The sequence below is a fragment of the Bidens hawaiensis genome, unplaced genomic scaffold, assembly GCF_021521415.1.
Source record: "Bidens hawaiensis isolate Kalapana, Puna unplaced genomic scaffold, B.hawaiensis_p1.1 tig00012815_1, whole genome shotgun sequence".
In the NCBI taxonomy this organism is placed as follows: domain Eukaryota; kingdom Viridiplantae; phylum Streptophyta; class Magnoliopsida; order Asterales; family Asteraceae; genus Bidens; species Bidens hawaiensis.
Window position 1 is genome coordinate 667,585 of NW_027492067.1, and position 22,688 is coordinate 690,272.

The 22,688-nt window shown below is 36.4% G+C and overlaps 1 protein-coding gene and 1 pseudogene across 2 annotated transcripts; one reads left to right on the forward strand and one right to left on the reverse strand.

Annotated features, from left to right (window-relative positions):
• The first annotated feature begins 699 nt into the window (after window positions 1-699).
• Window positions 700-3,004, forward strand: LOC143542314 (uncharacterized). Of its 2 annotated transcripts, none has more exons than XM_077034929.1 (2): window positions 700-1,736; window positions 2,556-3,004. In XM_077034929.1, the coding sequence occupies exons 1-2, from the start codon at window positions 1,265-1,267 to the stop codon at window positions 2,963-2,965; spliced, it is 882 nt and encodes a 293-aa protein (XP_076891044.1). In that variant the 5' UTR covers window positions 700-1,264; the 3' UTR covers window positions 2,966-3,004. The 2 variants fall into 2 exon arrangements, with proteins under 2 accessions (XP_076891044.1, XP_076891045.1); XM_077034930.1 differs by having other exon boundaries at window positions 700-1,727.
• An 8,745-nt stretch (window positions 3,005-11,749) lies between these two features.
• On the reverse strand, window positions 11,750-14,122 carry LOC143542315 (dimethylnonatriene synthase-like; annotated as a pseudogene).
• Between the last annotated feature and the right edge of the window lie 8,566 nt (window positions 14,123-22,688).

Genomic DNA, 22,688 nt, shown 5'->3' on the forward strand with positions numbered 1-22,688 from the left:
AGTAATTCCTAACAAAATCTCATTACTCATGCCTGATGTTCCGACAAATTATCACCGAAGAATTCCACATGGGTCACGCTTTAAAAGAGACAATAAAGTCAGTGGTTTTGAAGTGAGGCATATATCATATTTATAAAATTTGAACATTTTAATATACAATATTTTCGGGTATAGATTTCGTTATATTTAGCCCATTTTTACAATAGTTAATGAACCCTCATTCCTTCTAACGAACGTGTAACTTATTAGTTGTTAAAATAAAAAAAAAAAAAAAAAAAAAGAAAATCTATCGAGCCCTTTTCTTAATTTCCTTCAACTTCTTCCTTGAAAAAATTACGTTTGCACATAAAATGAATATCATTTTGTATATTCTGCTTTTTAAGTGGTATTTTAACTTTTTCTCTTATCAGTTATCACACATATATATCTTATATAATTATATTTAAACATTTTGTTTTTCCTCATTTACATATTTTGTAATTTGTATAGTTCTGCTTTCTTCTATAATAGCTTATTGATTCAAGTTAACCGAAACATTATAACCGTGACATATTTTCCATATTTTCTATTTTCGGTTCGTTCAAATTTTCAAAATTTTAACTTTTAACCCGTCAACCTATTAATACGACTCGTTTAAAGTTATACCGTAAGACCATTCCGTATAAAACCCGTTCCAAAATAACCGTACGAACATACTAGACCCAACCAACCAACACCCGCTAACAGAATCAAACATCACATGAATATTATTATTCCTACCATGCATCGCACCACGTGTACGATAATTTCCACAAAGCTACATCGATGCGTAATATCACACACCTGTAACGCAACCCATACGGTAATTTAAAAATCGTACACATTTTCAGCCACGTGTCAAACACCCAAAGCAAACATGCTATCACACACGTCACGTGTTATCCTTAAAACCTAGGCGGAGATTCCATTCCATCATACACACCCATCAAAACACAACCTGCCACGTGTCCGACATGCACTCATCCTCAAATCTCGGTTCCCTCATTCTCCGCCACGTGTCATCGTATAACAAATGTAACATCTTCGGACAGTATAATGTTCCGACATTAACGCGTCACAACATTAACCAATCTTTCGTGTCATTTTCTATTCCCTCCATGTTTTCACAACACCATTTTAAATTGAGAAAAAAACCCTAGTTAATTCATTTTATTTTCATTTCAATTTTCAATACAAAATTATAAAATTAAAAAATTAAAAAACCCTTTGTTTGGATTTTGATTCAATGGAGGAGGATAATGATAATGAGCTAATGTTGGAGTTATCTATTGGTGGAATATTCGGAAAACCGAAGAAACTGAACCGAAATGTTACAGAATCCCCTGAAAAAAATATGAATACGCAATCGAATGGGAGGCGAAAGAGGGAGGAGAAGCTGAAGGAATTATCGGTCGAGTATTCGGGTTCGTGTGGTTCGGTTAGTGGACCGTTTGTGGAGAATAAGGAATGGTTAGAGGCGCAAGTTGTTGAGCCTGCATGTAAAAAAGAGAAGGTTGGTTTAGTTTCGACGGCACCAGGTGACGATGATAATAATTGTGTTATCCGGCCAACGGCGTGCGGAAGTTTCAGGCCGTATCAAGGGAACGTGAAAGATGGTGGTGGTGGTGGTGGAAGATGTTATTGTAAAGTGAAATCGAATGGTTGTGCCACGTCAGCATATTCCGATGGCCAATGTTCCTCTCCACAAGGTATAATTAGTTGAATATAAACTATAAAGCATTAGCTCTACACAATGTCACACACCGATGGCTATTCTCATCATAAAAAGTTTAATTATCTAGATATTCAACCACGTTATGACCAATAATTTTCAAAGTTTGATTTTTATGATCTAATCCGTTCAGATCAATAATTATTGATCTGATTTGTTGTGATCAATAATTTTAAGTTTGATTTATACAATCATACAATCGTAATGGTTTCCAAAATATTAACTAGGTATTTATTTTTAAAGGTTTTCCAAAATATTGACTAGGTATTTATTTTTAAAGTTTAACTTGTTCTAAATGACTATTTAAGGTCATAGGGTATACTTTAATCTCTTTTAATTTCACATAAGTAATATATCACTCATTTTTCACTCTTTCATTCTATTTCTCCCAAAGTAAATGATTTAATTCATTTAGCATCATTTCACTCCTATTAATTTTTAATTTAATATATTGTTTGTCTTTTAACCCGTAAAAAGCATTATCCAGGATTTTTTTTTTCAAATTTAACACAAGGGAAAAGTGATTTAGTCCATCGGTCATTAATTTATGTTATTATAACTAGGTCTAAGTGTTATGTGGACCATCGTTGTTTGATTACCTGGAATCAAATTCAGGTGGTGTAGCTATAAATATTATTATTATTATTATTATTACGTGTATTTTTATTTTTATTTTTTTTTTTGTTTTTGGATGATACGAGAATAATCTTCTAGGATATGTTCTTAAGTTTTATGTTATGATTTCTCAACTAATCACAGGTGGTGTCGACGGGTCGATTTATAATCGTTTTTGCCGTGGTTTTAGGTGGTGCTACTGCTACCGACGAAAGCCGAAGCAATTCAAGCAACAACTCTCAACTGGACCACCAACAACCGGCAACTACTTCAACCGCAAGTGTCGAACCACCTGACCGATCAAACCCACACGACTCAACTATATTAACCCCGCCTATTAAACCCGAACCGAGTACCCAACACCAACAACAAGCCTCATCACTGGCACGAATGCCGTGTGTTTCAACTACTGGAAACGGACCAAATGGAAAGACGGTTAGCGGGTTCTTGTATCGGTATACGAAGAACGAGGTTAGCATTGTGTGTGTATGTCACGGTCGCTCGTTTTCGCCGGCTGGGTTCGTGGAACATGCGGGAGGGGTTGATATAACTCACCCGTTGAAACACATTACCATATTCCCGGCTGCTTTCGCGTCGTGATTTAAAGGTTTTGTGATTTGTCGTTTGGTTCGATTCGTATATATATATAATCTTGTGTATTTTCGTTTACTTGGTTAATGTTGTTGTGTGTGTATAGTTGTAGACTTAAGGTTATTTTGCTCAATTTTGGTTGATCTCTAATTAAGTTATGTTGCTCAATTGTAAATATTGAATTTTGAAGATTGTAATGTTGATTGTAACACTGAATGTATAAATTTATGTAAAACAAAAGTAGGTGAAATTGTTGTAAAAGGTGTTATATGTTGCAATCCTCGTTTGTATGTTGTATTATCTCCATCTATGAATTTTAGAAATTTGTTCTTTTTTTTTAACTTTCATTGGAATATTTATCTATATCTTCATCTTTAAACTCTAAAGCTTATTACCGGCCGATTGTGAATGTAAAAATTAAATGGCAAATTAAGTGAACTATAATTAATGCTAATGTAGATTTTGTAGAGATACGACTATTATATAATTAAGCTAAAATTAAATTTTAAGGTGTGGTATATATGCATCTTTCTGTTTTCGCAAATCGATTTTTTTAATTAATTCAGTAATATAACAACTTATAAATATAATTATTAACTGTAACACAACACATGTTAATACGTCACTTCAAGTTTAAACAACTAGTTTATGTTGGGTAGTCGAGTTGTGCTACTATGTTCCATAAATCTGACCGAATGTTTAAATGTGTTTCTCGGTTACATAATGCTTATATATTAATTGTGTCTTGGAACTGTTGGTTATTTTAGTGTTATTGGATTAACTTGTCGATCGAGAAAATAACGTTAGAGATTAAACGAGTTAGGTGACGCGGGAGTGCGGGCTCGATTTAATTCTAATGTTATTTGGGCTTTAATTTTGGATTTTATACTTGGGTTTAAGTAATTAGTTTACTTGGGCTTAAAGTTAATATTAGTTGGCTTATAATTATTTTGTTTTGGGCTCATGTGGGAATCAATATGACAATATATTGATCGAGGTTTTCCCTAACAGAAGAAAATAATCTCTCGATGACACACATATAGAGAAGAACAACGGTTACTGGGTTCTCTCTGGATCTTCGTCAAGAACAATAAAAAGTCAATTCCATGTTACAGAATTCTCTGTCTTATCCGATAAATCATTGTGTGTAACCCACAAATAGGTTTATTTGATAGTGATTACACGATTCAGAGAATAATCCAAGTTGCAATTTCTTCATCTACATCGCATACAAGATTACCAAGTTTGTTTATTTGTTTAATTGATTGATTTTGGGTTATAGCCAACACAATATTTACAACAGGAACGTATGAGAACCGCTTATGATCTCAAAAATCACTTTCCTTTTCTGTATTGTTGGTTGAAGTTCGTATGCTAGTTCTTATATTCACATCATTGCCTCTCCAGCACTATACACTCTTAAAACGAGTGTTACGGGTGTTGGCCCCACTCCACCTCAACTTTTGGTGCCGGTTAAACCATTACAACCAAAGCTTGATGAGCGCCAAACCCATGCTCACCTCCTTGGGGTGCTAGTGCACTAACGAGCAAAGAGGTATAAGGTGGTGGGACGATAATCAAACCCAACCAATGAGAATCATCCATTCATATATTTATATAAATCAAAATTGATTATAAACTTAATTAATTAAAGCTCCACTACAAATGATTTATGGGTTTGTTAGTTAAATAATACATCACTGCCAACGTGGCAAAGACGTGACAACACTTTCTATTGCTTTGTCTGCCCAGGCCACAATTTGTTGAAATGCATGCTTATATTTCTCATCAATTCAATAAACAAATATCATAAACAAATATCTTCTAGAATAGTATGTTGTTTTGTCTAACTGTTGCTAAAATGATTTTGTCGTTTATTTGTATACTAGCATATAGCCCATGTAATGCACGAGTGGTTAAAAAAATAAAATAAAAAAATTAACTTTAGTTATATACGTAATAATATACCTTATGAATTCACAAAATATAAATATTGATAAATAAAATTTTATAATTTATAAATACATAAAAGCGTAATTTAATACAACATTTAAAGAAATTAAAGTTGTTAGTAATTATATAAATGGCAATATTATTAGTTGTCATCATAGTTCGATACTCTAGTTGAATAACGTGTGAAAGAATAGTTTTGCTTTAATAGTATAAGTAGATTATGTGATGGTGGCGGCTAATCATATGAGAGTTTGGGCTTGAAGCTCGAAACTCGAAAGTGTCTGTGGGCTTGAAGTTCCATGACGCGTTTTGGGCTTGTAGTAGCTAGATCTCATGTAGCAGTTTGAGCCTATCAAGTTGGCGATTCTTGATCTCTATAAAATATATTCAGATTTCTCTAAACTTTTAACTATCACATATTTTATTTCTTGTCTTTTAGCTCTAGTTATATTTTCTAGAGTTTCATCCCTTTGATTCACGAGTGTTCATAAGATTCATCATATTGATGTTCTTATTCTTATTCTTGCTATGAGAATTGTGAGTCGTTGTTTAGATTAATTGTTTTATATTCCTGTTGCCAGATTCGTTAAGTTTAATTTTGCTTTTATCGCAAGAATATTTGGAAAAGTTTAGTTTCTTGACACAATCGTCCCCTCTTTACTTGTGTTCTTCTTCCTGGGCTCCTTTTTGGGCTGCCAGCAAAATCCAACTTTAGGTTAGTGGTCCATAGTGGATTCAAAAAATATATATAAGGCCAGGGCAACATAAGGCCGTGTGATTATTTAATTTCTCTCATACTTAAAGTCTTAAGTTTTGTTACCTCATGTGATGTGATAGCTTTTTTCATTTCGCCCAACTTTACCTTAACTATTTAACATATTACAGATAAAATAAGTTAAAATAAAATAATATAAAGCAATGATCTATAATCAAACTAATCTAATAAATTAATCAATAACTTGATCAATCCTAGAAAAAAAAATAAGTGAAATTGTTATACGATTAGGCCCCAACATTAAGGTTTTACACATTATTTTCAAACGAAAAAGAACAAATAACGTATAAGCTCACTTATACGGCTGATAAGTTTATACGGTGTATAAGTTTAGTATTGACTTATACGGAGACAATGTTATACGGAGAATAAGAAAATGAAGGTCACGTACCATGTAAGTTATACGGAGAAGAAGAAAATGAAGGTTATACGGAGATGAACTTATAAGGCGTATAATATGATCATGGACATTTTTGCAAAATTTTGTGTGAAAATGAAGATGTAATGATCTAACACTTTGATAAACTGTTCAAAAACAAGAATAAGACATGCTGTGAACAATTGGTGAAGATTGAACGGTTAAATCTTTCTAGAATGAAAAAAAATAGGTAGAAAGAGATGAATTTTATGGTTTTTTTAAAGAAGATAACAATATTAATTCCCGAACAAAACAAGAACGATCAAAAAAATGACCAAAAGATCAAAAACAAACAAGAAACTAAGAGAGAAAACCAACGAATCAAGAGAAACGGTTGAAACGAAGAGCATGATTAAGAACCTTGCTTTGATACCATGTAATCGTTGAAGAACGATGACACAGAAAGAAAAGAAGAAAGATGTAAGGAAAGAAAAATTTATTTCTTCATAATAAAATTACAATAACACAAAACAAGAAAACTATATATATATATATATACAAACAAATGCGGCGCATATGTTATACGCTCATAATCAAATGTTTCATATTCAATTTTGTTAACGGTGTTAATGTAAGCATTTTGATTTTTTTTTCTCAAGTTTAGGGTCTATTGGTTTGTTTGCCTCTTTGATATTCTATATCACTTTCGTAGTTTCATATTCTATAATCTAATATCATTTTCTCCAACATTGTTGGAGATTCTATATATCTATATTTTTGTTTTGTTCCAAAAAAATATATAAAAATATAAAACAGCATTTGCTATTATCATTGCTACCGCTCCGAAATCTCCGATTGCCATGATTTCCACCAACGGATATTAATATTATTTTATTGTAAAAATAAGCTATTTTTTACTACTCATTAATACTAGAATTAAATTATATATTTATCTTTGTATAAATACTTCATCATCAAAATATATGTGTATGTCATGTGGTTTTTAAGTGTGGAAATAGAATAATTCCAAATGCATGCTTTGCATAGAGTACCGCTGTCTATAATTTCTGATCGAGACAGTCGTTTTATTTCTCACTTTTGGAAAAGCTTCCAACAAGCACTCGGTACAAAGCTTAACCTTAGCACCGCCTATCATTTGCAAACTGATGGGCAAAGCGAAAGGACCATTCAAACGTTGGAAGATATGCTCCGGGCTTGTGTGATTGATTTAGGTGGAAGTTGGGATGACCACTTACCCCTAATGGAATTCTAATATAACAATAGCTATCACACAAGTATACAAGCCGCACCAATTGAGGCGTTATATGGTGGAAAATGTAGAACGCCCGTATGTTGGTCTGAAACCGGAGACAATCAATTATCTGGACCCGAGATAGTCCAAGAAATCACCGACAAGATTCTCCAAATCCGAGAACGACTTAAGACGACACGTGATCGCCAAAAGAGTTACGCCGATGTCCGCCGTAAGTCGTTGGAATTCAAAGTTGATGACAAAGTGTTATTGAAAGTCTCGCCTTGGAGGGGCGTTGTTCGCTTCGGTAAGAAAGGAAAGTTAAGTCCTCGATTCGTTGGACCCTTCGAGGTACTTGAACGAATCGGCACTTTTGCATACCGCTTGCGACTGCCCGAGGAAATGCAAGGGATACACGATGTATTCCATGTTTCGAATCTACGTAAATGCTTAACTGATGAATCTTTGGCTATGCCATTAAAAGACGTTTGAAATAAATGAAAACTTAAAATTCGTAGAACGTCGTATTCAAATTGAATATTCGAAAACAAAGAAATTAAAAAGAAGAACATTGAAAATTGTGAAAGTAAAATGGGACTCGCGTAGAGAGCCCGAGTATACATGGGAATTAAAATCGGAAATGAAAAAGAAATACCCTCACTTGTTCTTGTGAAGCAACCTCGAGGATGAGATTTATTTCAAGGTGGGGAGGATGTAACATCATGGAAATTTTGAGCCAAAAATGACAAGTTTTCAAAGTCTAGGGATCAATTCTGCCAAATTCCAAACTCTAAGGTTAAAAATGAAAATTCTGATTTCCTGACCCATCGCGCTACGCGATGGATCAGAAAAGAGACCCATCACGTATCGCGATGGGGTGTCTGACAAGTTGTGACACGTGTGCCACGTGGCACACAGTGGCATCGTCTGCCGCCACGTGTCACCACGTGGCAACACGGCCGCCACGTGTCGCCACATGGCGCAACGCCTGCCACGTGTCGCCACGTGGCAAGCCTACTGGGCAACTCACCAGGGCTACGTCGCGGTACGCGACGGGTGACCTGAAGGCCGTCGCGTACCGCAATGGGATCCAAAAATTTGTCTATAAATAGCAAGGTCCGGGATTTCAATTGATGCATTCCAAACTCAGTACTCCTTTCTCTTTCTACCATCTCTCTACATTCCCACAATCATATTAACGATCCGCCTCGATAAGCGTGCCCCGATCCCTCGTTTGTGTACCGAAGATTCCTCGAAGTGCGTGCCACCCTCCACCCACATACCAAGAAGGCGTTTGTTATCATGTCGATGAGTCTCGAGAAACGTGCCAACGAGTGTTGATGATTGGCGTTCATTGATTTGCGTGTCGAGAAAAGAATTGATCGAGAAGTGAAGCGGCGTTGGAGTGTTGCTCGAATCATTAGGGTTTTCATAAGCCTTTAAGGTAAGACTTAAACGCCAATGAATATAACAAAGAAATATTATAAAGGCTTAAACCTTAAAGTCGAGGTAATACTCGATACCTCAGTAAAAAGAAATATTAATATAACAAAGAAAAGAATAAAAGAATGAATTGTAAATATGTATATATGTGTGTGTAAGTATATATGTATATTCTTTGTTATGGAATTATTATTTAAGCAATAATGAGTATTCTTAAATAATAAAAGAAAAAGAATACGTTTCTTAGAGAAGAATAAACGTCGGGTTTTTATATAAACAAAAGGTTTATAATTACTTTTAAACTAAAGGTTTTCAAGTAAATAAGATATACGAACTAAAGGTTCATCGAGGTATAGAACAAGACTAAGGGTCTTAAGCCGGATTGTATATCCGACTAACAAATATTTATAGTCGTACTATAGGTGCGAGATAAAAAGGGAAAGACCCTCGGACAGTGAGTGAAGTCGATCCCAAAGCGAAAAGGTGAATACGCCCCCAAACTTTTATAAACTTGTTTTCAAATAAAAGAAAGGTGTTATATGAAAATTGTTTATAAGGAACTATATGTTCCTAAAACCGTTGTAAATAAGAGTATAAGTCTAGCCCTCAGGCTGTAAGTATATGTGTGTCTGGATCCTTACATATGTGGTAGTACGCGGTGGGCACATCGCACCACGCTTGGTCGTAGGACGCTTTCCTATAGGAAGCACGACCATGTGTATACTTACGGGTACTTAACTAAGTCGAACGCTGCGGTGTTTGCTGAGGTGACCTAGTGTAGATGCTAGAGTTTGTAATGTGTTGTTTTAACTTTGTTATTCCTAAGCCACGATGGGCTGAGGCAGGCGTAGTCTCGAGGGGTAATGAAGTAAATGAAATATTTTTAGCGTCAGCGTGTTCACCAGCATTCGTTGCTGACGTATTTTATTTACATTTTGCAGGTGAACAATGATAGCGCTTGGATTAATGAAGTGCTACTAATATCCGATGGCTCGGATTTGTTTTGTATAAACTTAAGTTATATAAATGGTGGTTTTTGTAAAACAATTAAACTTAATCAGGAACCTTTTATAATCCCCACTTTTGTATATGTAAATATTTACAACTTTAATCCACAAGTTTATAAGTCTTCCGCTAAATTAACACAACTCTGATATATTTACAAATGTGGTACCAACATAGTCGTCACACTCCTAGGCCGGGTTTTGGGGTGTGACAAGTGTTGGTATCAAAGTCATCGATCTTAGCGAATTGGGTATCGTAAAACAATACCCAAGCTTCGATCCAAGTATAGGAAATAATTGTTTATTTGTTTTAGGGATAAAATAATATACTTTATAATAAAATAATAAAAGTAAAGTTGAAAGTGAAACATCAAAACAAATTTGATTTTTAAATTGACATTCATTCACAATCACTTTCACGCCCGGTAAATCTTTTTCACATCCAATACCCTTTCTTCTCGAAGTATACTTCCATCTTCTTCTGGTTCTCGTCGTCCTTCTATACTAAATACTACGTCTATGGCAAACTCGGGTCGGTTCGGGTAAACTCGGGTTTTTTGGTCCTAAGACCGATACTTGACCCGAAACCGAAATTGGAAAAAATATACTACCCACTGAAGAACCGAAGGTAATATTTCAGATCTGAGTTTCGGTCTTTTAAAATCCGGGTTCTCGGATGTTTCGGTCCAACCCGAATTATGCACACCCTTATGGGCAATGTGGTCTTTTTGTCACCAATGTCTACGGTTTATTTTCATCTTAAAAATAAGTACAATCTTGGTCTCTTAACTTCACACACTTTTTGTTAATTTGAATGTATATAGTTACACATATACACTTTTATTCAAAATCAACTACCCCACGCTTTTTAACGGACATAATTTTATCACACGTTAATATATATATATATATATATATATATATATATATATATATATATATATATATATATATTAGAAAAACTACGTCATAAAAATGAACATTTTATTTTCTTTAGCTTGAGTATGATATTGCTATATTTTTACAAAATATATAACATTTTACATGATTACCAGTTATGGATGAGGGTTGGAACGAGTCGATACAAAAAAGTGGTTAATTTGGTTTGGGTTGGTAGGGGTTCAAGTTGAACGAGGTCAGGTCAGATGAAGTTACAGGTTATAGTGGTGTCAGGTCGGAATGAGTTTCGGGCCTAAACAAGTTGGTTGAAAAATGATTTATTTAAAATTGTATATTTCAGCTTTGCTTATGGGTTTTTGCCACCTTACATGGACGTCATTGTTTACATGCACCGAGACCGATAAACGTTTGTCCAGTACTACGTAATGCATGCAACCCAATCTTGGTAAGCGCTCAACCCAACGACACACACCAATTAATCAAACATGAATTACGCGTGTGGTTTCGGTTAAGCATGTTTAGTGCCAGTTACGTGCAATCCAGTGCGGGCTATGCGTGTTCAATCTTCGGTTACACGCTTGCGGGCTTTGCACGATTTGCGCGTCCAATTAGGGTGTTACGTATTCACTGCATTAGCTGACGTATGTACCGACACTGCATCATACGGACACCCAACTAGTTTAATTACGAAAGAAAAATCAAATTGTTAATTCCTATCCAACCGAAATGTATTTTAGTTGCTTTGGTTTGGATTTTATGACAGTTTAGATGCTTCATATATATATTTTAGGAACTAAAATTCATTCGGGTTTATGGAACTAGATAGATCAAACCAACATCCATCGAAGAGTTTCTAGCCTACTGTTATCAATGTGGTAAAAAGTGACGTCTCTCCATTAGGGCAAAAGATAGCCATTCAACACCTTATTAATTTTACCTTTACACAACAAACACGAGAGTTTATGCACATATATTCATGGTAGTGTCATAAACCATTATCACTTAAACATAATTAACAATTCCATCAAGTGTATCATATATGATGGACTCTATACATAGGCTTCACATTATTTGAAATTAAGGACATACTATAGGCCCACATATAGAGAATTTTCCTTATAGTGCTTTAATTGGTCTGGTAGAGCCCTGGAGAAAGGCGTGGAGTGATGACAACTTCAAGTGGTTTCACCTTAGGCAAAGCAATCCCTAAACCCTCACTCATATCCACCGGCTTCCCCATCAGCGTTGACAAATCGAACCCTTGAAGTAACCGAGCTAGTGTCAAGTGAAGTACATGCCAAGCAAACATGGTTGCGGGGCACATTCTCCTTCCGGTGCTAAACGGGATGTACTCAAAATTCTGACCATGATAATTTATGTCCGCGTGTTCCTTAAGAAACCTTTCAGGTCTAAACTCATTAGGATCTGACCACACTTGCGGGTCCCTATGTAGCTTCCATACATTCACTATTAACCGAGTCCCTTTGGTGACATGATAGCCTTGAACATAACAGTCCTCCATGGCCTCATGAGGTCCTGCCAAGGGACCCGGCGGGTACAATCTAAGCGTTTCTTTAACTATGGCTTGTAGATACACAAGGTTCGTGATATCGGATTCTTCGACCCATTTCTTTCATCCCACATGGATGTCTAGCTCTTTTTGTGCGGCTTTTAGGATGTGGGGGTGGTTTAGTAATAAGGAGATAGTCCATGTCATTGTCAAAGCTGTGCTTTCTGAACCCGTGAACATGAGCATCTATGAAATCACATGTTGTGTATTGTAAGAGTTTGGAACAATAATGGGCCGACTGAATATTCATTAGAGCATAATTGAAACGTTTGATATCATCATTTTGGTATTTAAGCCCATAATAAAAACTTTAACATGAGCATCTATGAAATCACATTTCAGTCGTTCATTATCTCACTAAATATTATATTTCTCTAGATTTCGTTAACCTACTACATCTCAGTTACCATCTCTATATATATCTCACTTATAAACCTTTTCTTTTAGTTATTCACGCTATATATAAAATTCTGAATTCAAGAGATGTAGATCGATACCGATATTCCGATGATGCCACGAAATAAAGAAATCTTCAAATTTTAAAGATATAAATAAAGATAAATTGTTACCTTCATATTTGTGGGATGATTAGATCCAACGTCTCTTATTGGCTCGAAGAGGTAATACATACATACATACATACATACATACATATAACTTTTTTTATAGTTTCATTTTTTATGTTTTATTTTATAAAACCAACCTTTTATAAACTTATAACTTGAATTAAATAGTAATAAAATTAAAATGGAAATAGGTTATTTCTAAGTAGTTTGGTTATTGAGAACAAGTGTGAATTTTTTGAGTAATTTTAACTCTTACCAATGAAGAGAAAGTTATTAGCATCTAACTCACCACGTTTAACTTTACTTAAGCGGTTTGAAGTATATTTGTTCGAAGCTAGGGGTGACTAGATCATGAAGATTGAAAATTTAAAAAGCAAAACAAAAGTTACTAACCATTGTTGTTGCCTTGATGATGGTTTCTTGCCCATGACCAGACATTTCAACATCTTTAGGCAAGGCAGACAGCATCACATCCATGAAATCTTCATTTTTATTTGACTCTTTTCTCTTCTCAATATGTTCGGCAAGCCACTTTTCAATAACACCATCAATCTCTTTAGCCACTTGCTTCATAGCTTTCACATGCCCTCCAATGTCCATCCATTCCAAATATGGAAAGATATCAGACACAACAAAAACACCACTAATATGCAACGCTCTCTTTATAGCTTGTGTTACATGGAAGTCTTCATTGTTACCTTCATCACTAAAATCATTACTAAATCTTTTCCCAGCTAAGATTTTTATAAGTATATTAAAAGTTATGTGTTCAAACCACTTGTTCATCTCCACTATGGATGATTGGTCATGACCCCCCTTCTTTAGGGACAACAAAGAGAGCTCATTAACCGAGTTCGTCACTTCCGAGTCACGAACACTCTTGAACTTCTCAACACGTTCGCTCATAAAGAGCTCAGAAGTGACCATCTTTCGGATCTCTCGCCAATATGGTCCATATGGTGCGAATGCAAAACCAGCAGCACCATAGAACATGTGTCGGTTAATCGCCATATTTGGTCTTGTTGCAAAGATTCTATCATTTGTGGTGAAGCATTCTTTGATACTTTGCCAACTGCTAACCACCAATGCTGGACGAAAACCAAGGCGTAACGAGTAAACTGGTCCGTAGTCATCAGCAATCTTTCCTAGTATCTTTGCTATAGGAGCTTGACCTCTAAGAAAATGAAGGTGACCTACAAGAGGCAATGCCCCTGATGGTTCTGGTGCTTCTAGTTTGCCACTTTTCTTGGCGTTGCTTCTTTTTCTAATGTTGTAACTGAAGGTTATAACAAAAAGAAGAAGCCCTAAATATGGTAGAAATTGGGGCAAAGTCACCATGCTTGTATTTGTTGTTTTCCCTTGGTTTGTGAAGATAAAACGTTTCATGTGTATTTATAGTGAGATCTTTCACAAGATCGAGCTCCTCCATATATAAATATGCATAGTGTAGATATTGTATGAAGCAGGTCGTAAGCGGGGAGAGAGAAACGTTTACTGTTGATGAGTAAATTTGGAGAAAACACTGTTCACCTTCTATCACTTTTAATTATTGGAAAATTGGATTTAAATAATCTCATTTATATTAAAATGAAAATCCGCATCTTAAATAACTAAATATTGGGTCACGTTAACAATTAGACCAATGAGACCCATTTGAGATATAAACAAAAAACAAAACAAACTATACTTTAACTACAACTAATAAATACAATATATTTTAGAAGTTCATGTAACCTTTAAATTTAATAGCTAAGCGCATCATACATGGAAAATATACACAAACAATAATTAAAAAAAATGACTAAAAAAAACTAAAAGTAACACGCGGACTAAAAGCTATTTACTATATGGGCAAAGCCCTGTGCCGGAGTGCGCGTGATGCGGCATCGATCGAACGCTAACCGGCACACGTAATTGACATCGGAATGACAGAACACGCGTAACCGACACCGGAACGCGTGTAATCGACATTAAAAACATGTAACCAACGTTTTGTTGTGAAATGACAATCAATTGGTAAGGAAGAATCTAAAAGCAAACAAAGTTGCATGATTACCAGAAAAAAAATGTAAAGTAAGAAAACATAAGCTATTTTAAGACCTGATTTTGATAGAATTGTTAAAACAACAAAGTTTATATGCGAATCACATATTAGGAAGTGCTTGTTAATCATCAGACAAAAATTAAATCTATTTAAAAAGATGATTGATTGCCACAACCAATTGCGATAGACGAATAAAAATTTGAAAACTTTTTGTAGATTGATGATGTGGGAGACATGAGTGGGAGCCCAAGCTTGATCCATGCCTCCATGGTAGGAATTAGGGAATAAATTAGTTATGTGTTGTTTTTAATCAAAACTACGTAGTTTTAATGAGTTTTCCGTCTAAGCTTAAACGCGTTACAGCACCGTATTCACTTTTCCTTTACTATATATATGTAAACACCTTGCAACCGGTCACCTTGCTATTTGTAGCAAGTGTCTCGCATTTAGATTCTTATTTTTTTTTCATGAGAAATGCATAACACGTGTGTCATCACTGTCATATGTGACAATCTATGACCAATTTTAGTGTATCATAAATTTATGTGACAGTTTGAACAGTTTACTAGTAGTGATCCGTATTTATATCCCCTACGACCATTGATATTCTTCCCCCTTCGGCAGTGTCCTTTGTTGTTTTACACGAGTTGCCCTTGCAATTTCAAGAATAAAGGTTGGTAACATATAGACCACAATTTCACTATTAAAATTCCCTCACCCCTTCTTGTGTTGGGAATTGGCTTGATATCTGTTTGCTACGGTATCGACAGGATCACCACAGGAAGGAAAACTCCAAAAGTTAAAAGTCATGATATTTACAACGAATTGAAAGTGAATTGAAAATGAAATTACAATTGAATGAATTGACTTGATTGATACTATCTATATAGAATAAGTTTCTGAAACATGCTGACCAATTTAAAAACTATCTCTTAGGCCATATGTAGTGGGCAAATAAATGGGGGCGATAATGGAGGTTTTGGGGCGAGAACACCGCCCCCATGGGCTACAAAGGGGCGAAATGTGGAGAGGCGATGTTCTGTTGTAGCCCCTTTCTTGTTTCATTTATTATTATTATATTTTGTATGTGTGTGAGAGATATATGTATATATATGTATATATTATTATTATATTATTATTGTACCCCTACACCATTACACCCAAAAAACAAATTTTCACCCCTTGCTGACTGGGAATCACACGACACAAAACGCCCCAATTTGTAGCCCCCCCACTACGCATAGCCTTAATGGTTTGACACAAAATTGTCATTTGCCAAACAGCCCTTGCTAAGCCACTATTTATTACTATCAGTTTCTAAGAATTAGTTGGTATCTTTTTGTCCCTATGTATACTCTAGGAATTTGTATTTATATACTCTAATAAAAGACTAAAACTTTTGTCACTTGTCACTCTTACATTATACTTCACTTTTTTAAATAAATTTATAATAGTAAAATAATAGTTACCATTTTTTAAAATTTATGCTTCAAAATTTGTTAATTTAATATTACTTCCAATTTTTTTCAAACAATTGATATTTATAATTATCTTTTACTTTAAAATTGTTATAAAGACCAATGCACAACGACTGTGTTAATAGTAGTTAACGGGTTTATTGTTTAGGGTCAAGTTATTCTACAAAGGGTTACAAAAATGAGAAGTGTGAGAAGCCATATATGATTGACATGTGTCAAGTGGGGACCAAAAGGAAAAGGGTATAGAGGTAATTGTACACATTTTCTCTCTTCACATGCAAGGCACATGTTAATACCCACATCATTTTAGAACGTCTATAACTTTTTCGTATGATTTTTTTTTAAAAAAATTCATCATAATAACAAGTGTTTTTTTATCTTTAATATGAGTATGATTTTGTTATATGAAATTTAAAACAAAAATTAGTCATTGTGTCTTTTTTCGTCATTGTGTCTATTCGCACATCATTGTGTCTATTTGCTTATCATTGCGTCTATTCGCACATCATTGTGTCTATTTGCTTATCATTGTGTCTTTTCGCACACCATTGTGTCTTTTCGCTTATCATTGTGTCTTTTTTCGTCATTGCGTCTTTTCGCACACCATTGTGTCTTTTCGCTTATCATTGTGTCTTTTCGCACACCATTGTGTCTTTTCGCTTATCATTGTGTCTTTTTTCGTTGTTGTGTCTTTTCGCACACCATTGTGTCTTTCCGCTTATCATTGTGTCTTTTTTCGTCATTGTGTCTTTTCGCACACCATTGTGTCTTTTTTCGTCATTGTGTCTTTTCGCTCACCATTGTGTCTTTTCGCTTATCATTGTGTCTTTTTTCGTCATTGTGTCTTTTAACTCATCATTATGTTTTTTTAAATACTAATAACAACGTTGTGTAACAATAATATGTAAAAATAATGATAAAATAACAACAAATTATCTAATACATAAAACACAATGATTAATGCATGTTACACCCTAACTTGAAACGTAAAACACAATGGTGAATACGTATAACACAATGACCTAAAACGTAAAGCACAATGGTGAATACATATAACACAATGACTTGAAAAGGAAAACACAATGGAAACATATTTGTAAGTCCCCGTTACCGGTAGCCCTACTTTGGTGTTGGATTTACTCATAAACACAGTTCTTAATATCAGAGTTGATTAAAAACTTCGCGCGGAATATAGAACATTCATAAACATTTCATAACAATCCAAAACTTATCTTAAACAAACAACTTGTCTTTCAAAAACTAAATAATTAAAATATAACACGTCTTGAGTCTTCCGATGCCAGCCTCTTATTCAATGTCACGTGTCCCCTCAAGCAAGCTGCCTCATTTTACTCACCTGCGCGCATACTAAAAGTCTGCTACGCTGAGTGAGTTCTAGTTAATCACATAAAATACAATACATTCATAACTACATACTTTCGTACTTTCGTTTATAATATACGTACTTACCTTCGCACTTTCTTTCTTTCATATACTTACCTTACGTTTTAAAGAGCATTACGCCCTATAACCTTCGCATATATTATTAGGGTATGCAACCCTTTAACCTTCGCATATATTATTAGGGTATGCAACCCGTTATCCTTCGCATATATTATTAGGGTATGCAACCCTTTAACCTTACCTTTCCTTTCATTATCGTATTCATACATTTAATATCATACACAACATAATCGTACATACTCCCTTATTCACATACACATATCATGCATACTACACTATACTTGCCTTGTCAATACGTGCAATACCCGAAGGTCGTTCACGTACTGTCAAGCATACATACATAACTATCACAATCGTCATTAAGACATACACTTACCATTTAAGGTAAGTGTATTAGCATTCACATCGAGTATGCACACAGCCCCGAAAACATAACAAGGAAATGGGGCTAGAAGCTCACCTAAATCCTGTTACGCTCTCCGTTAATCGTTATTCCCTTCTTGAGCTGTGCACGGCTAACTGTATAATATTTACATGTATCAATTAACTTCTACTACTCATATTGTATTTCTATCTTTATATAACCCACAACGAACGGGGGTCCGGGGGCAGCGCCCCTGTCAGCGGGGTCTAGGGGCGGCAGCCCCTAGTAGGTTCCAAGGGGCAGAGCCCCTGGTTGGGGTCGAGCTGCCAGGTCAGCTTGGAAAAAATTTATTTCAATTAAATGTCTTAACACATTTTCCATTAGGATTTTAATTGATTTCTCAGCGAACTTAACTTTTGGCGAACTTAATATTAAGCGAATTTATCATTCAGCGAAGTTAACTTGGCAAACTTATCATTAGGCGAACTTGGCATTAAACGAACTTAATCCTTAAGCGAACTTGGTATCAGGCGAACTTACTGTAGCGAACTTGACCAACAACGAAGTTGGTAAGTAGGCGAACTTGCTTACAGGCGAAGTTGGCTTGTAGGCGAAGTTGTTCAGCAGCCGCCGCTGTTCGGTCCTAAGTCCCCAAAATCATCTCCGTTTCAACGTGAAATCTTTGGATATGATATTTAACCAACCCGCGATCAATCCTATGGTCATTTTTGGATAAGATTTGGCCCGAAAACGCATAAAGTTTGGACCTTTAAGCTCAAGACGTTCGATACTAGTTTTAAGGGTTCATTTAATCGAGCCGCATAGGTTTATAGGTTCATTAGCTTCATTTTAGCATCAAGTTTACAACTTTACGTTTCGTTTATACCCGATCTATTCTCGTTCTAAGTTTTAAGGCTAAACATTTATAAAAACGTAAACTTTAACGGGTCAAGAACGTACCTTTAGTTCTCGTTTGGATCTCGTTTAACTTGTTTACGCACTCTAGATCTTGTATATAGCTCGTGTAATAAAGATTTAATACCAACTAACGTTCGTTTGGCCTCAAGTCCCTCTCGTCTCTCTCGGTCGCGTATATGGTGGTGTGTGGTGTGTGTGTTTTGAGTGTGTAGAGAATAAGATGGAAAGTATGAGGATTTAGGGTTTTAGGATGGTTTAGGGGATATTTATATCCCCTAAAGCCCATGGACCTAAGGCCCATTCCCTTTAATCCATCTTAATTAGTCCAAGTCCATGATCTTTATTAATACTAATTAATTATTTAGGCCCAATAATTAAACACGACTTTCTTTTATTAAATACGAGAATTTTAGGATGTTACAACTCTTCCCTCCTTAAAGAGGTTTCGTCCCCGAAACCTAACTATTACTCAAACAGATTAGGGTAAAACTTGCGCATCTCATCCTCAGCTTCCCAAGTAGCATCTGATCCCTTGCGATGCTTCCATATCACTTTTACCAAAGGTATAACCTTATGACGAAGCTGCTTCTCCTTGCGATCAAAAATCTCTATCGGTTGCTCAATGTAGTTCAGCTGTTCATCCACCTCAATGTCCATCAATGGCACGTAAGACGTGTCATCAGCTAGACACTTCCTTAGATGAGAAACACGGAAGATCAAATGAATTCCCTTTAACTCATCGGGTAAATCTAGCTTATAAGCTACTTCACCCACACGATCTAAAATATTAAATGGTCCAATGTACCTTGGACTCAACTTTCCTCTTTTCCTAAAGCGGATAATTCCCTTCAAAGGCGAGACCTTGAGCATCACATTGTCACCAACGTTAAACTCAACCGGTCGTCGCCGCTTATCAGCATACGACTTCTGCCTGTCTTGAGCGGCTTTCATTCTTGCTTTGATTTGATCAAACTTTGATGAGGTTTCTTGAACGACCTCTAGGCTTCCCATCTCTTTCTGACCAATCTCCCCCCAACATATCGGGGTTCTACACCGTCTACCATAGAGCATTTCAAACGGTGGCATACCAATACTTGAATGGTAGCTGTTGTTAAAGGAGAACTCTGCCAGATGCAGATGGTCATCCCAACTCCCACCAAAATCTAAAACACAAGCACGTAGCATATCCTCAAGGGTTTGGATCGTCCTTTCAGACTGCCCATCTGTTTGAGGATGAAACGCCGTACTGATGTTTAATCTCGTTCCCATAGCTTCGTGGAACTTCTTCCAAAACCTCGAAGTAAACCGTGTATCTCTATCAGACACAATCGATAACGGTACTCCGTGCTGGGTTACAACCTCTTTGATGAACAAGCTTGTTAACATTTCTGACGAGATAGCCTCTCATATGGGCAAAAAGTGAGCACTCATGGTCAAACGATCCACAATCACCCAGATGGTATCATGATGCTTAGCTGTACGAGGTAGCTTAGTTATGAAATCCATGGTGATGTGTTCCCATTTCCATTTGGGTATCTCAAGCGGTTGCATCTTCCCATAAGGCTTTTGATGTTCGGCTTTGACTTGTAAACAAGTTAAGCACTTACTAACATAATCCACCACATCATTCTTCATTCCTGGCCACCAGTAATCTCTTTTCAAGTCTTGGTACATCTTTGTAGCTCCAGGATGGATTGAGTACCTTGACTTATGAGCTTCATCTAAGATTCGACTTCTAAGATCACCATGGCGTGGGATCCACATACAGTCGAACCTAGTCTTAACACCATGAGTGTTTTCCATCAACTCGTCTTGCTGGCCATAAATTCTTTCTTTCTTTACTAACCCTTCGTCTACTAACACCTCTGACTGTACCTTGATGATTTCTTCAAAAAGACTTGAGTTCATGATCAACTGGTATGACTTCACTGTTGCAATGACTTCCTCATTCTTACGGCTTAGCGCGTCGGCAACCACATTAGCTTTACCAGGATAGTACTTAATGTTGCAGTCGTAATCCTTAATCAACTCCAACCATCTCCACTGTCTCATGTTCAATTCCTTCTGCTCGAAGAAGTACTTTAAACTTTTATGATCCGTGTAGATAGTACACTTAGTACCATACAGGTAATGTCTCCATATCATTAAGGCATGCACTACTGCGGCTAGATCTAAATCATGCGTCAGATAAGTACTCTCATGGACTTTCAACTGTCTAGACGCGTAAGCTATCACCTTTCCTCGTTGCATCAAAACGCATCCTAGCCCTTGATGTGAGGCATCAGCACAAACAACCAAATCCTCGTCACCATCGGGCAGGGTAAGGATTGGAGCTTGTGTGAGCCTTTTCTTTAACTCCTAAAAAGCCTCTTCTTGAAACTTGCCCCAACTGAATACTATCGACTTTCGGGTCATACCGGTCAACGGTGCGGCTATCTTGGAGAAACCTTCGATGAATCTCCTATAGTAGCCAGCTAGCCTAGGAAGCTTCGTATATCAGTCGGATTCTGTGGAGTCTTCCAATTTGTTATCGCTTCAATCTTAGCTGGGTCCACGGTAATCCTTCAGGATTTATCACGTGACCTAGAAATTGCACTTCTCTTAACCAGAACGCGCATTTCGAAATTTAGCGTACAACTTCTCTTTCTTCAGAGTTTCCAATACTTCTCTCAGATGCTCAGCATGGTCAGACTCGCTCTTTGAATAAATCAGTATATCGTCGATGAAGACGATAACTGACTTATCCAACATCGGCCGACACACCCTATTCATCATGTCCATAAATGTTGCAGGAGCATTCGTTAGACCGAATGACATCACGAGGAAATCGTAGTGTCCATACCGCGTCCGAAACGCTGTCTTAGGGATGTATGTCTCTTTCACTTTGAGCTGATGATAGCCTGATCTGAGATCTATCCGTGAGAACCAACTTGAACCTTGCAGTTGGTCAAACAGATCATCAATCCTTGGCAAAGGATATCTATTCTTTACCGTAAGCTTGTTCAGCTCGCGATAGTCTATGTACATTCTCATACTTGCATCCTTCTTCTTCACGAATAACACTGGTGCGCACCACGGAGAAACACTTGGTCTAATAAAACCCTTGTCGAGGAGTTCTTGCAGTTGGGACATCAATTCCTTCATCTCGGACGGAGCTAGAGGGTAAGGTGCTTTCGCGACGGGCTGGGCTCCTGGTACTAAATCTATTTGGAATTCTATCTCTCGCTCCGGTGGCAACCCCAGAAGATCCCCAGGGAATACTTCTGGGTAGTCGCGCACTATGGGAACATCTTTCATTTCTTTCGTCTCGGCCGTAGCGTTGACAACATAAGCCAGGTAGGGACCGCACCCTCGCCTTAACAATCCTTCGGCTTTTATCATCGAAATGACATTAAGCCCATAACTTTCCTTATCACCCTAAACCATCACCGCACTACCATCCAAGGACTTTAACCTTATTATCCTACTCTTACACACTATCTGAGCTTCATACTCAGACAGCCAATCCATTCCTAAAACCACATCGAACCCTCCTAAGGTCATAACATACAACGTAACAGGGAACTCATGTCCCTCTAACTCTATCTTACAGTCCTTAACCATTCTCATTCTTTTAACTGAGGTATCACTAGCAGTTTCTACT

Bases quoted from the DNA above. Each gene is read 5' to 3' on its own strand.
- LOC143542314 (XM_077034929.1), top strand. From the start codon at position 1,265: ATGGAGGAGGATAATGATAATGAGCTAATGTTGGAGTTATCTATTGGT. The intron at 1,737-2,555 runs GTTGAATATAAA...CCGTGGTTTTAG, and splicing joins CTCTCCACAAGGTATAATTA to GTGGTGCTACTGCTACCGAC.